This window comes from Eumetopias jubatus, unplaced genomic scaffold, assembly GCF_037043125.1.
Source record: "Eumetopias jubatus isolate StellerSeaLion01/CBP00866 unplaced genomic scaffold, mEumJub1_p1.0 scaffold_15, whole genome shotgun sequence".
In the NCBI taxonomy this organism is placed as follows: domain Eukaryota; kingdom Metazoa; phylum Chordata; class Mammalia; order Carnivora; family Otariidae; genus Eumetopias; species Eumetopias jubatus.
The window spans coordinates 4,799,368-4,813,697 of record NW_028274821.1 but is presented as its reverse complement, the minus strand read 5'-3'; the positions used below and the strand labels follow the sequence as shown (position 1 = coordinate 4,813,697).

Here is a 14,330-nt window from a genome sequence, read left to right as displayed (position 1 = left end):
GCTGCTTCCTGATTTTGTCATCTTTTTCTGACCCTAGTAGCAGCTGTCCCGGGCTAGGCAGAGACCTAGCCACGCTGGAGGCAGGAGACGCTCCTGAGCACTCAGCTCAGAGCCTGCCCTCTCAGCCCTGGAACGATATTATACTTATAATATATATCATTTATAATCCCCCACTTTAAACCCTGTTTTGTTTCACGCACTAGGTTGCGATTACGGTTAGGGCGCCTCCAACCGCGGCAGTGCTGAGGGCGGGAAAGTTGTCCCCCTTAGTGCCGTGTCCTGGACTGAGCGCTGGACAGGACCGGCTAAGGGAAGCCACGGCACAGGGTCTGCTCCCTAGAAGTTTCCCTCATTCCTTGCCCAAGGGCACAGTGATCCACTGTTCGGTATCTCCAAAAGCACATTGCTCCCTTACAATAATGTTTACCACAATAAATTAAATGAGTTGAATAAAGCAATTACAACTCACCGATAAAAGTGTTCCATTTCCCTGCCACATAAACTAGTGAATTTGGTCCTCGTGCTCTACCAGTGCTACAGAGAACAAAATATAGCGAAATGCATGTTCTTAGTAGATATGGCCCTGCCTGCAGGCTACACAACAGGACCTCCGAGGACAGCGTTCACAGGCTGAAAAGCCTGGAGTCACACAGTGCCAAGGTCCCCCCAGACATTCCCAGTGGCCATGGGTCCAGTCTTTCCAATATGAAACAGATTCAGAGAGATTTTTAGCAAAGGGATCGCTTTACTGCCATGCTTCTGTAATTCAGAGAACAAAATTTTCGCTTAACAACGTATTGCAAATCTCGTGTGTTGACATCATATCCCCCCGTGTGGTGGTACTCGGAGGTGGGACCTGTGCGAGGCGCTCAGGAACTGAGGGTGGAACCCTCATGAACGGGAGGGATGCTCTCACGAAAGAGGCCCCAGAAAGTTCCCAGGCCCCTTTGCCCTGTGAGGGTACAATCAGCAGCCAGCTGTCTGCCCCCCTGAAGGGAGCTCTCACCAGAACCGGACCATGCTGGCCCCCTCATCCCAGACTTCTGGCCTGTGAGCCATTCATTTGTGTGTTAACGCGCCACCCAGGGTGTGTGCTTTGCCGGCAGCCCCGGCGGCCGAGGGCACGCGAGTATAGAGATGCCTGCCGGCCCTGGCCCCCCCACACCTCTCTTCCCCGGCTCTTACCGTCACAGGCACAGCCTTGTCTTATCAAACCCACCATCAGAGACGTGCACTGGTGACACTTGGTGGGGGCAGTGAAGGATGTGAGGAAAAACCGGTGGCTCTTACTCTACAAGACAGACCAACCAAGCACTGAGGGTGAAATAACATGGAAGAGGTGATTCTGGTCACAAATCCTTGCCCCAAATATCATTTTATGCACAAAGAAAAGCAGCTCCCCCACTTTCTCACCAGAATGGAAGATTTTTGTCCCCTTATTACTTCATAATTAGGAAATGTTGAGCAAGAGATCCAAAAAACATTACCAAGAAGAGGAAGAAGAGGAGGAGAATTGTATTCATTAATACTGTTTGGAAACAAATACATCAAGCCTGGCTTTTATTTGGGCCAATATATCCTGAACCTTGCAAAGATGCTTTCTCGCCTGACAGATTCTTCAATTGTTTCCTTATCAGTGGGTGGAGTGAGAATTGCCTTTGTGTATATACTTTAACGAGGAAGGGTAAGCAAAAAATAACATGGTTTTTATACCTTCTTTGGAAGGAAAGGATAATTTCAAAATTTTCTCTCTCTAGCAAATCATGTGTTTCATTTTCTAATGTCAATAAAAAAATAATCATGAATTGGAAGGTCCAGTGACGCAGGCTATGCCCTCCTCTCTGAGACAGAGGGCATCTGGAAATTTCTAACTGAAACCCCAACGAGGAAACCTGCAAATGCCGTCACAGAATTAGCAACAAATCAGTCACCCACCGAGGACTATCCATTTCTTGATCATGCCTCTTTGTTATCATAAGTTAGCAATAAGTAAATCCTAACAAACTCTGGCTTCTCCAAACACTAGTTTGCAAGTTTGCTCTCCTTTGTATATCTTTTTCCTCGTCGTAAAGTGGACAAAAGGGCAGCGTCTGCAGGCCCTGCCGTGGGCAGTGTGTGTGGACTGGGCTCCCTGCACCCTCTTCAGGTCTTCAGTTTGCCCTCATTTGCAGAGCGGCACATCACCCTCCCCTCCTGGGGCACCTGGTGCCTCCAATCCCTGAGTCTTTCTAGGCTTCCAGGGGACCGGGGGACCGACTGTCTTGTGACTCTTCGGTAGGCCCTCCCCATCACTTGGCATGCAGATTTCTCAGCTCTGCTAACCTCACCCAGGCTTTCATCTTCCAACCTTGTGCCGACTTATTTGCCTGTTCTTTTTTCTCCCTTTATTGGCTTTCATTAGAAAGCAGAGATGTATGCCTTTTTTAATATACTGTGATTAACCACAAGTCCCCAGGGGAAAAAGGGAAGGAAAACAGGAGAGAAGAAAATAAAATACTTTTGATACTCTAATTGATACTGCCTTATAATACATTAATTTCGACAAAATCCTCATCATGTGTATTTTTTTCTTAGTTTTAATATATATTTTTGTTGATCTCGGCATATAAATATCTTCTATTTCTTTTCTAGATATTCATTATATAACAGAGATAACCTGTATTATTTTATATATTTACCTTATGTTCAAATTACCTTATTAATTTTAGTAGGTTTTTGGTTGTTTTTTTTAAACCAGAGTCTCTTAGGTGTTGTGGGCAAACAATCATATCACTCTTATGAAAGACTTTTATGTTCCAATGTTTATTCCCGTCATTTTATTTTCATTTTTATTGCATTGCTTAGAAACTACTGAATACTAATGGTGATATGGGGTAATTTTATACCGTTCCTGGTTTTAATTGAAAAGATTTAGTGTTTCATCATTTATGATAATATTTGCCATCAGGTTTGGGAAAACAGGTTTATTGTATTTATGAATTTTCTTCTTATTGCTATTTGTTACAGCCTCTGGTTACTTATTGCTAATAAAGAGGAATGCTTTGAATATTTTGGTCATTTTTAATTATTTGTTAAATAGGCAGTATATCGATTCAAAAACCAAAGGCTTTCTCTCCTCCAAAATTATAAGACTTTCTAGTACATTTCTAGTGCTTACGTGGTTTCAGTTTTACATTTGAATTACGGCTGAATTTAGAATTTATCTGGGAGTAAGTTATGAGATACAGCATATGAATCCCTTGAGCAGATTTCAAGGCAAAACTCGATTAATTAGTTTACCATCATCTATAATTTCTGAATGAGACTTGACAGACACAACAAAGCCCATTTAATAGAAAAGACGTTCCCCTGAAATTGTCACTAAATGTTTTACCCTTGTATTGGCTGTATTCAAACCTTAAGAAGATTTTTACAGTGGAATTTTCTGTTGTGTAAATTTTTAAATCTGATCGGAGGTTTGATGAATGTGACTGCAAAAAAATTTTGATAAATGCCAAGACAGTAACAGCAAAACCAATTTATTCTCATTTTGAAAGGAACTCGCTAAGCTTATAATTAAATCACGTACCTTGGTTGGAAAGAGGATACTACTATGACATTCTTTTCTCTTTATTGTTGGTGTGTGAACCGGTAGATGAGCAGAATCTACAATCTGAATCAAGGAAATGAAAGTAAACAAGGGCAAGTTACATCTATCTCCAAAATTATAAAAATTAAATAATTCCTCAAGTGAGGCAAAAGAATTATACTTGTTAATAGACAAAAACATAGTAAAATTAAAATTCTTACAGTGGTGAAAAGATATTTTAAGTAATTTAGATATATGCTTCACTTTTTACAAACAAAATATATGTATATTTTATACAATTTATTGCAGGTTGGCTATTTTAAAATATTATAGCATAGCATGTGTACTACATTAAAAGAATGCTAATCATAAGTATATTTGAAAGGGACTTTTACTAAGTAGATATATGATCAGAATCCTCAAAAGACTCTTTGAAATACCTGATTTATAAGTGTAAATGGGGGTTTTATGGCTGTACACATATAGAAATATATTAAAATCAATTACAGAGGGTTCAGCAAGATTTTGTGAGTACTAACTATCTAAAGATATTCTTAGGTAATCTAGATCACCTTTATGTAGTTAGACTTCAACAACTATATAAAATTTTGCTGTTTATATGATATAAAACATTTCTTTCCTGGGAACGAATAGAAAATAATTCTTGAAATGGGAAGAATTGGATGCTTGTGGGTGTTACTGGGAAGTACAGCCCAGTTGTAAGGAAGATGTTAAGTGGTTGAGCAGAAGATGTAAGTATACAGATTTGATGAACGTCCCTCCTTTCAGGATGGCAGATACCATGGAGAAAACATACAAGTTTGGTAGTAAATGCAGGAGACCCAGGACATTTGCCAAATTTACAAAAATACTTTAAAAAGTTGATGGTGTTTCACTCCTTTTACTATATATCCCATTAAATAGACTTTTTCATATGAATTTATAAAAACGAATATGATAAAGATTCCCTCTTAAAAATCTTAGATACATGTATTGATGAATTACCCTTGCTTTAGCTTTCTTTTGTTTAAAAAGAGACTATCTTCAGTCTAAAGAAGAGATGCCACATCATACCAGTTGATACAAAAGCATTTGACAAATTCAACATCTATTCATGATAAAACTCTCAACAGACTAGGAGTAGGAAGCACTTCCTTAGTCTGATAAAAGGCCTCTACAAAAAAACAAAGGCAAGCATTACCACTCAGGATGAAAAAGCTACAAAAAAACAAAGGCAGGCATTACCACTCAGGATTAAAAATCAAATGCTTTCACTGAAGAATGAAAACAAGGCAAGAATGACCACTACCACCACACTTATTCAACATCAAGCTGAAAACCCTAGCCAGTGTGCCAGGCAGAATTAGAAAAGATAGGTACACATGTTAGGAAGAAAGCAAACTGTCCTATTTGCAGAGGGCATGATTGTATGCACAGAAAACTCCAGGGAATGTCAAAGGAAAAAAAATCTTGAACTACTAAGTTTGGTAAGATCCTATGACACAAAGTGTATTTCTCTGTAACACCAATAAATAATTGGAAACTGTTTTTGTTTTTTTTTTTACTAAGACAATTTTTCAGAACCGTTTAAGGTTCACAGAAATCGAGGGGAAAGTACAGAAATTTCCCAAGTATTCCCTGCCCCCACACATGCATAGCCTCCCCAGTTATCAACAACCCTCACCAGAATTAGAATCAATGAAATACTGACTCATCATAATCACTCAAAGTCCATAGTTTGCATTAGGGTTCACTCTTGGTGTTGTACATTCTGTGGTTTTGGACAAATGTATAGGCATGTATCCACCATTATGGTATCGTACAGAGTATTTTCACAGCCTTGAAAATCCTCTGTGCTTCACCTATTCATCCCTTCTCCCTCAAACTATGGCAACCACTGATCTTTTCACTATACCCATGGTTTTGCCTTTTTCAAATGTCATATGGTTGGAATCGTACAGTATGAAGACTTTTCAGATTAGCTCTTTTACTTATTAATAATTTAAGGTCTCCTCATGTCTTTTCATGGCTTAATAATTCATTTCTTTTTAGTAGTGAATAATGTTCCCTTGTCTGGAGGTACCATTTATCCATTCACCTGCTGAAGGACGTCTTGGTTGCTTCCAAGTTGTGGAATTTATGAGTAAAGCTGCTATAAACACCCATGTATATAATTCGATATGGAGATCAGTTTTTGGTTTTTTTTTTTAAGTAAATATCAAGGAGTATAGGTGCAGGGTAGTACATGGTAAGAGTATGTTTAGATTTGTAAGAAACTGCCAGACTGTCTTCCAAAGTGGCTGTACCACTCAGCAGCAATGATGAGAGTTGCTATTGCTGCACTGGCATTTGGTGTTGTCAGCGTTCCAGATTTTGGCCATTCTGATAGGTGTGTAGTGGTATCTTGTTGTTTTAATATGTACTTCTCTGATGACGTATGATTGGAAGCATATTCTCATATGCATATTTGTAATCCACCTATCTTCTTTGTTGAAGTACCTATTTAGGTCTTTGGCTCATTTTTAATTGAGTTGTTTTTTTATTGTTGAGTTTTAAGAGTTCTTTGTATATTTTGGATAATAGTTTAAATTTGTCTTTTGCAAATATTTTCTCCCAATCTGTCACTTGTCTTTGCCTTCTCTTGACATTGTCTTTTACACAGGAGTTTTTAATTTTAATGGAGTCCAGCTTATCTTTTGATATTGTATCTAAAAATCATTGCCAAACTCAAGGTCATCCAGATTTTCTCCTATGATATCTTCAGTGAGTTTTATAGTTTTGCATTTTACATTTAGATCTATGATCCATTTTGAGTTAACTTTTGTGAAGAGTGTAAGGTTTGTGTCTAGATTCATTCTTTTGCATGTGGATGTCCTGTTGTTCCAGCACTGTTTGTTGAAAGACTATCTTTGCTCCATTGTTTTGCTTTTGCTCTTTTGTCAAGGATCAGTTGATTATATTTATGTGGGTCTATTTCTGGGCTTTCTTTTCTGTCTCATTGATCTATTTGTCTATTCTTTTACCAATACCACACTGTCTTGATTACTGTAGCTTTTATAGTAAATGTTGACATTGGGTAGCATCCGTCCCCCAACTTTGTTCTTCCCCTTCAATATTATGTTGGTTATTCTTGGTCTTTTGTCTCTCTGTATAAACTATAAAATCAATTTGTCAATATCCACAAAATAACTTGCCAGAATTTTGACTGGGATTGCACTGCATCTATAGGAAAGTGCTTTTTAAGTACTATTTAAATACTATTTACAGTACCTCTAAAATTTAAATATATATATATAACTAAATAAGTAAATATATATTTACATATATATGTAAATAAGCCTAACAAAACATGCACAGGGTCTGTTGACTGACAACTACCAAGCACTGATGAAAGAAATTAAAGAAGCCCTAAATACATGGAATGACAGATCGTGTTCATGAGTTGGAAGATGCCATGTAGTTAGTATATTAATTCTCATTAATCTATTCATTTAATGCAATACCAATCAAAATCCCAGAAAGAGTGTTTGTAGATACGGACGAGTAGATTCTAATTTTTATATGGACTCAAAGAAACTAGAATAACTGAAGCATTTTTTAAAAACTTGTAAAATATATTAAAATATATATAAAAGATATTTTTTAAGTATTTAAAATATATATATAAAATATAAAAGAAATGGAAGATATAAAGAAGAACCCGTGGAATTTGAGAAATTAAAAAAATACAATAATCATTATTAAAATATCAATGGATGGCCCAATAAAAAAATGAAGAGGACAGAGGGAAGAATTTGTCAACTTGATAGAACAATATCAGTTATCCTATGTGAACATCAGAGAGAAAACAGACAGGAAAAATAGGACTATTACCAAAGATCTAACATCAGAATCCCAGAAGGAGAATATAAAGAATGAGGCTGAGAAAGTACTCAGAGAAATAATGTCTGAAAATTTCCTGAGTTTGCCTAAAGACATAGTAGATTCAAGAAGCTGACGGAATTCCAAATAGGATAAACCCAAAGAAATACATGGAAGACACAATGTAGTAAAACTTCTGGAAACTAAAGGCAAAAAATTGAATTAAAAAAAATAATAATGAAAACAGCCAGAGAGCAACAACATATTAAATGCACGCTGCTAAATGAAAGAAGCCAATCTGAAAAAAGCTGTATGATTCCAACTATCTGACAGTGGAAAAAGCAAAGCTACGAAGATAGGAGAAAGATCGGTGGTTTCCAGGATTTCAGGCGGAGGGAGGAAGGGAAGAATCGGTGGAGCACAGGAATTGTTAAGACAGTGAAAGTGCACTTATATGATACTGTCGTGATAGATACATGTCATTGTCCATTTGTCATTTATCCCGTTGTACATCTGTAAAATGTATAATCCAAAATGTGAACCTGAACGATAGGCTTTAGTTAATAATAATGGCTCATAACTGTAACAAAATGTACCACACTTTTGGTGTTGGTACATAAATTGTTAACAATGGAAGTTGTTAATAATGGAAGACACTGGGACAGGGGCGGGGGTGGGGTGGGTGGTGGTGAGACAGGTAAGTAAGAACTTTGTATTTGCCACTAAATTTTTCTGTGAATGTAAAACTACCCCCAAATAAAGTCCATTAATTTTTTCTAAAGATTTTATTTTTAAGAGGCACCTGGGTGGCTCAGTCGGTTAAGCATCTGCCTTTGGCTCAGGTCATGACCCCAGGGTCCTGGCCACACTGGGCTCCTTGCTCAGCAGGGAGCCTGCTTCTCTCTCTCTCTCCCTCTGCCCCTCCCCCTGCCTATGCTCTCTCTCTCTCGCTATCTCTCTCTCTCTCTCTCTCTCTCTCTCTCTGTCAAATAAATAAATAAAATCTTAAAAAAAAAGATTTTATTTTTAAATAATCTCTACACCCAGTGTGCAGCTCAAACCTACAACCCTGAGATCAAGAGTTGCATGCTCTACTGACTGAGCCAGCCAGGTGCCCCTAAAGCCCACTAATTTTTTTAAGTGATTTGTAAATCAAAACAGTCACAAAATCTCTAAGAGAACTTGTCTGCAGTATACTTAGGATAGCTACAGTAAGTTCTCTACAAGAAAGGAAATGAAGGAATCAAATGGGAAGAGTGAAAATGTGGGTACATAGGATAGTGTGTGTGTGTGTGTTTTTTTTAGAAACCATTCAACCGGTGTCCCTCCCTCTTACTCCCCCAAAGGAGGAGAAAAACGATCATCAATGGCAAAGGGCAGCTGGAGAAGCTTCACGCTCAGGAAGGGACACTGTCTCCTCCTTGTGGTTTCGAGTACTCCACACATTCGGAGAAACTCTCTAGTAACAAACTATAGAAATGAAACTATAGAAATGATCCCTGAAAGTATAGTCTTGATAAATTTTCTAAATTATGTTAGATGGTTGAAGCAAACATTATAACACTGTCTAATATCCCTCTGTGCATAGAGAGAAATATGTAACACAATTATATTACAAATGGGGAAGAGTAAAATGATGTGCAGGGAGGTGAAGTTGACACACTTGATTTGATCAGATAAAATGTTGTTGACACGATATAGTAGTAAATTATGTATCCATAATGAAATCTCTTAAATGAAATGGCCCAATTTCTCCAAAAGTACAAACTACCACAACTCAGCCAATATGAGATAAGTAATTTGAATAGCCTGATAACTATTAAAGAAATCAAATTTATAATTTAAAAACTCCCAGAAAGGAATCTCCAGAATAGCTTTATTGAAAACTTATAGCAAATGTTTAAAAAATAATTATCAATAATTCTCCATAATTTTTTTTTACAAAATAAAAGAGAATACTTCCCAACACATTCTATAAAGCCAGTATTACTATGATGGCAAAATCAGACAAGCACAGTACACACATGAAAATACTACTGACCAACATTCTGGATTAATGTGGATACAAAAGTCTAAGAGCATATTAGCAAATAGAATTCCACAGTATATACAAAGCATATACATTATGAGTGTTGTGTTTATTTCAAGAAAGTAAACATGATCCAATATTTGAAAATCAATCAGTGTTATCTATCATATTAACAGGCTAACAGAAAGCTCATGAGATAATACATTAATGCAGAAGAAGCATTTGACAGAACTTAACATCCATTTGTGATAAAAACTCTCCACAACCTAGGAAGGGAGACACTTCCTCAAATTGATAAAGAGCATCTACAAAAATCCTACAGCTAACTACCATCATAATTAATGGTGAAAGATTGAATTGTTTTCCCTTAATATGAGTACAAGAGATGTCCATTCTTATCAGATAGCAGTAGAAGTTCTTGCCAGGGCAGTAGGGCAAGAAAAGGAAAGAAAAGTCATACAGATTAGGAAGGAAGCTATTTTCAGATGACACGATCATAGAATAGTCCAAGGAATCTGCACGCGCGCACACACACACACACACACACACACACACACACACACAAACGTCCTAGAAATTAATGAGCTTAGCAAGTTCTCAAGTTACAAGATCAGCATACAAAAATCAATTGTACTTCAACAATACTAGCAACAAATACATGTAAATTGAAGCTAAAAGTATAGTACCATCTACAATTGCTAAAAAAAAAAATACTTAGCTATAAATCTCACAAAACACATCCAAGACTTGTGTGCTCAAAACCACAAAATGCTGTTGAGAAGAGTCCAAGAATATCTGAATAAGTGGCGAGGCATACTGAGTTCATGAATTGGAAGACTCAGCATAGGAAAGATGCCAATTCTCTCTAGATTAAATACAGGTTTAATGCGGCTTCTCTCAAAATACTAGTACTGTAAGGCTTTGTTATAGATATAAACAATATTATTCTAAAATTTATGTGGGAAGAGGATATATGGATATTTATTCACAGATGACATGATCATATCTGAAGAAAGAAAAGCTCCATTTGTAATAGCATGGAAAAGAAAAAAAAAATGCTTAGGAATAAACTTAACCATGGAGGCAAACAACTTGTTCACTGTAAACTACAAGACATTGGTGAAGGAAATCCAGAGGACACTAATAAATGGAATAACATCCCATATTCATGTATTAGAAGAATTAATATTGTTAAGATGTCCATATTACCCAAAATGATCCACAGAGTCCGTGCAATTCTTATCAAAATCTCAGAGACGTTTTTTTGCAGAAATAGGAAAATTTATCCCAAAATGCATATAGACTCTCAAGGGATCCAAAGAGCCCAAACAGTATTGAAAAGAAGAACAGAGTTGGGGGGTCTCACACTTAGAAAGCTAAGTGTGGTTCTGACATGAGACAGTCATATACACCAATGGAATGCCCAGAAATGAACCCTCACTTATATGATCAGCTGATTTTCAACAAGGGTGCCAAGACCACTCAGTAAGAAAAGGAAGGTACAGATGGGGTTGGGAAAACAGGACAGCTGCATGCAAAAGAATGAGGACGACTTTCTTACACCATACGCAAAAATAAATTCAAGATGGATTAAAGACCTAAATGGGACACCTGAAACCATAAAAATCCTAAAAGAAAATGTAGGCAGTAATCTCTTGGACATCACCCTTTGCAACATATTTATGGACATGTCTCCTCAGGGAAGAGAAACAAAGCAAGCATAAACTATTGGGACTACACCAAAATTTCAGAAAACTTGCACAACAGAGGTAACTATCAACAAAATGAAAAGGCAGCCTCCTGAATGGGAGAAGATTTTTGCAAATGCTATATCCAGTAAGGGTTAATATCCAAAATATATAAACAACTCATGCAACTCAACACCAAAAAGCCAAATAATCTGATTTTAAAATGGGCAGAGGACCTGAATAGACATTTTTTTTTTCCAAAGAAGGCGTACAGATGGCCAACAGACACATGAAAAGATGCTCAGCATCACGCATTGTCAGGGAAATGTAAGTCAAAAACACAAGGAGATACCACCTCACACCTGTCAGAATGGCTATTATCAAAAATACAAGAAATAAGTGCGGACAAGGATGTGGAGAGAAGTGAACCCTGATCCACTGTTGGTGGGAATGCACACTGGTGCAGCCACTGCGGACAACAATATGGAGTTTTCTCCAAAATTTAAAAATAGAAATACCATATGATCCAGTAATACCACTGCTGGGTGTTCACCCAAAGAAAATGAAAACACTGATTTGAAAAGGCATATGCACTCCTATGTTTATTGCAGCATTATTTATGACAGCCAAAATATGGAAGCAACACAAGTATCCATCAATAAATGATTGGATAAAGAAGATGTGAATATGTGATCTTGTCACTTGCAGCAACATGGTTAGACCTAGAGAGTCTTATGTTAAATGAAGTAAGACAGAGAAGGATAAATACCATATGACTTCACTTATATATGGAATCCAAAAAACAAAACGAACAAACAAAAAAACAGATATGGACTAATAAATACAGAGAACAAACTGGTGGTCACCAGAGGGGATCAAGAAATACAAACTTCCAGGTATACGCCACTAATTGAACACTACATCAAAAATTAATGATGTACTGTGTGTTGGCTAATTGAATTTAAATTTAAAAAAAATAATAAAAAATAAAACTTCCACTTATAAATAACTCATGGAGAGGAAAAAGTACGGCATAGGGAATATAGTCAGTAATTATGTCATAATGTATGGTGACTACATTTATGGTGGTGAGTGTTGAGTAATGTATCGAATTGTTGAATCACTATGTTGTACACCTGAAACTAATATAACATTATATGCCAACTGTACTACAATAATAAAAAAAGAAAAAACAATGTACATATCTTAATTTGAAAATACTTTATCTCTAAAAAGTGCCATCATCTGAGCTTTCAGCGAGTCATGGTCACTGATCACAGATCACATAACAAATACAGTAGTGGTGAAAAAGTTGAAATATTGCAAGAATTATCAGCATGGTGACACGGAGACAAGAAGTGAGCAAATGCTCTTGGAAAAATGGCACCAAGAGCCTGTTTGACACGGGGTTGCCACAAAAACCTTCAGTTTGTAAAAAACACAGTGTCTGTGAAGTGCAATACAGCAAAGCACAGTGAAGTGGAATCTGCCTGTACAAATTATCAGGGAAATAATAGACAAGTCAGTGCAGGGGCTTGGACAGCTATCATGCTGGCAATAGTTGATTTGTATCTCCTAGCAAGCAAAGATCTAATTTCCCAAATGCGAAAAGCAAAACCTCAAAATCTTTTTGGAACTTTTGGGATAGAAGGATATAGGATAGAAATGGATTTCTCAGAAAACGCTGAAAAAGTGCAAGCAATAAAAGAAAGGACTGATGAATTTTACAGTGTTAAAACCATAACTTAAAAACCTCTGTGTGACAGAATGAGAGCCATGATTAGATACCACTTTATACCCATCAGAATTACAAAATTTCAAGTGTCTGGTGGCAGTGTTGACATGGACATAAGGAAAGGAGCATTTTTACATGCAGCTAAGTTAAGAGTAGAAGTTGATTCTCAGAAACTCTCTGCTCCAGGCAGAGGAGTGTGCACATGCAGGGTACCCTGGAGTGTGGATGCAGAGCCCACGTGGGGTGAGGATGGGCTATCTGCAGAGATGGGAGACTGGTCACAGGAGTGACTTAGAAATGTGGAAAGAGACAGAACTAGAATGAACCCTATAATGTTGGATTGGAATTAGTTATTTATGTGTGCACGAACTCAGTTTTCATAGATAGATAGATAGACAGATAGATAGATAGATAGATAGATTGATGGATTGATGGATTTGGGGGCACCTGGGTGACTCAGCCAGTTAAACGGCCAACTCTTGATTTCAGCTCCGGTCATGATCTCAGGGTAATGAGACTGAGCCCCTCGTAGGGCTCTGTGCTCTGCGGGGAGTCTGCGTGGGATTCTTTCTCTCCCTCTGCCCCTCCCCGCGCTCATGCTCACTCAGGCACGTGCACACTGTCTCTCTCTTTAAAATAAATAAATCTTAAAAAATTTTTTTCTACATTTAGACTGATGTACAAGTTTTCTGTAGTAAAAGGGCCTGGAATAGTGATACTCTAGTAGCAGTGGGCACACCTAACACTCAGAACAAGACTTCTGAATACCATTCTCCACTAAAAGCAATCAGTGTTCCTTGGAGAAACGGCAGAATGCAGGGCTGGGGCAATACCGTATGGATGAGTTGATGCGTCTTGTTCTGCCAGATACAAAGAAGGTGCTCAGTGAATGATGAAGGCACGTCAGAAGGACACAATACCAAAGGGCTTACACAGACCACATCTGCGACTGTATGGACATCAGAATAAATAATGACACGAATGGATTGTAAGCCATTGAATAAAATAAGAAACCATGAGTCCATAGAGGTATAAATAAATGGAAAGTTTGGTGAGCAATAGGGTACTTAAATGGTTTCAAAGTACCTCTCTACATGATACTTATCGTTTACCAAGGAAAAGAGAGGCCCGGAAAATCCCACCTTAGTGCAGTGGTCAAAGCAAACATCCCTCCTGGTGGGATAGAAAGATGAGAAAACCACACCGCTTCTGGGGTATTCTGGCCGGCAATGCGTAACCTGCGTAAAGCCGTGACGAAACTTTTTTTTTTTTTTTTAAATGAGGAGCATTCTACTCGACACTGGCCTGTGGCTTTTGAGAGTCTCAAGGTCACAAAATCAAACAAAGACTAAGAAATTGTTGCAGTTGGGAAGAGACCGAAGAGAGATGACAAGCACACGCACAGCAGGATTTTGACCAGGATCCTTTTGTTGTGAGGGGCGCCACGGG

General features: G+C 37.7%; 1 protein-coding gene and 1 non-coding gene across 2 annotated transcripts in view; both read right to left on the bottom strand.

The window, feature by feature from the left end:
- The window catches only part of LOC114219777 (serine/threonine-protein kinase MRCK alpha-like), a 65,688-nt gene that overhangs the window by 26,663 nt on the left and 24,695 nt on the right, over positions 1-14,330 (bottom strand). Inside the window, exons 6-7 of the mRNA XM_088019103.1 lie at positions 3,569-3,652; positions 1,186-1,291 (exon numbers count right to left, since the gene is read on the bottom strand). Of these exons, the coding sequence (XP_087875229.1) occupies positions 1,186-1,291; positions 3,569-3,652 (190 nt within the window). The remainder of the gene's footprint in view (positions 1-1,185; positions 1,292-3,568; positions 3,653-14,330) is intronic.
- Positions 8,737-8,944, bottom strand: LOC114219827 (small nucleolar RNA U3). Its single transcript, XR_003611472.1, has one exon. It is a non-coding gene; the product is annotated as a small nucleolar RNA U3 (small nucleolar RNA).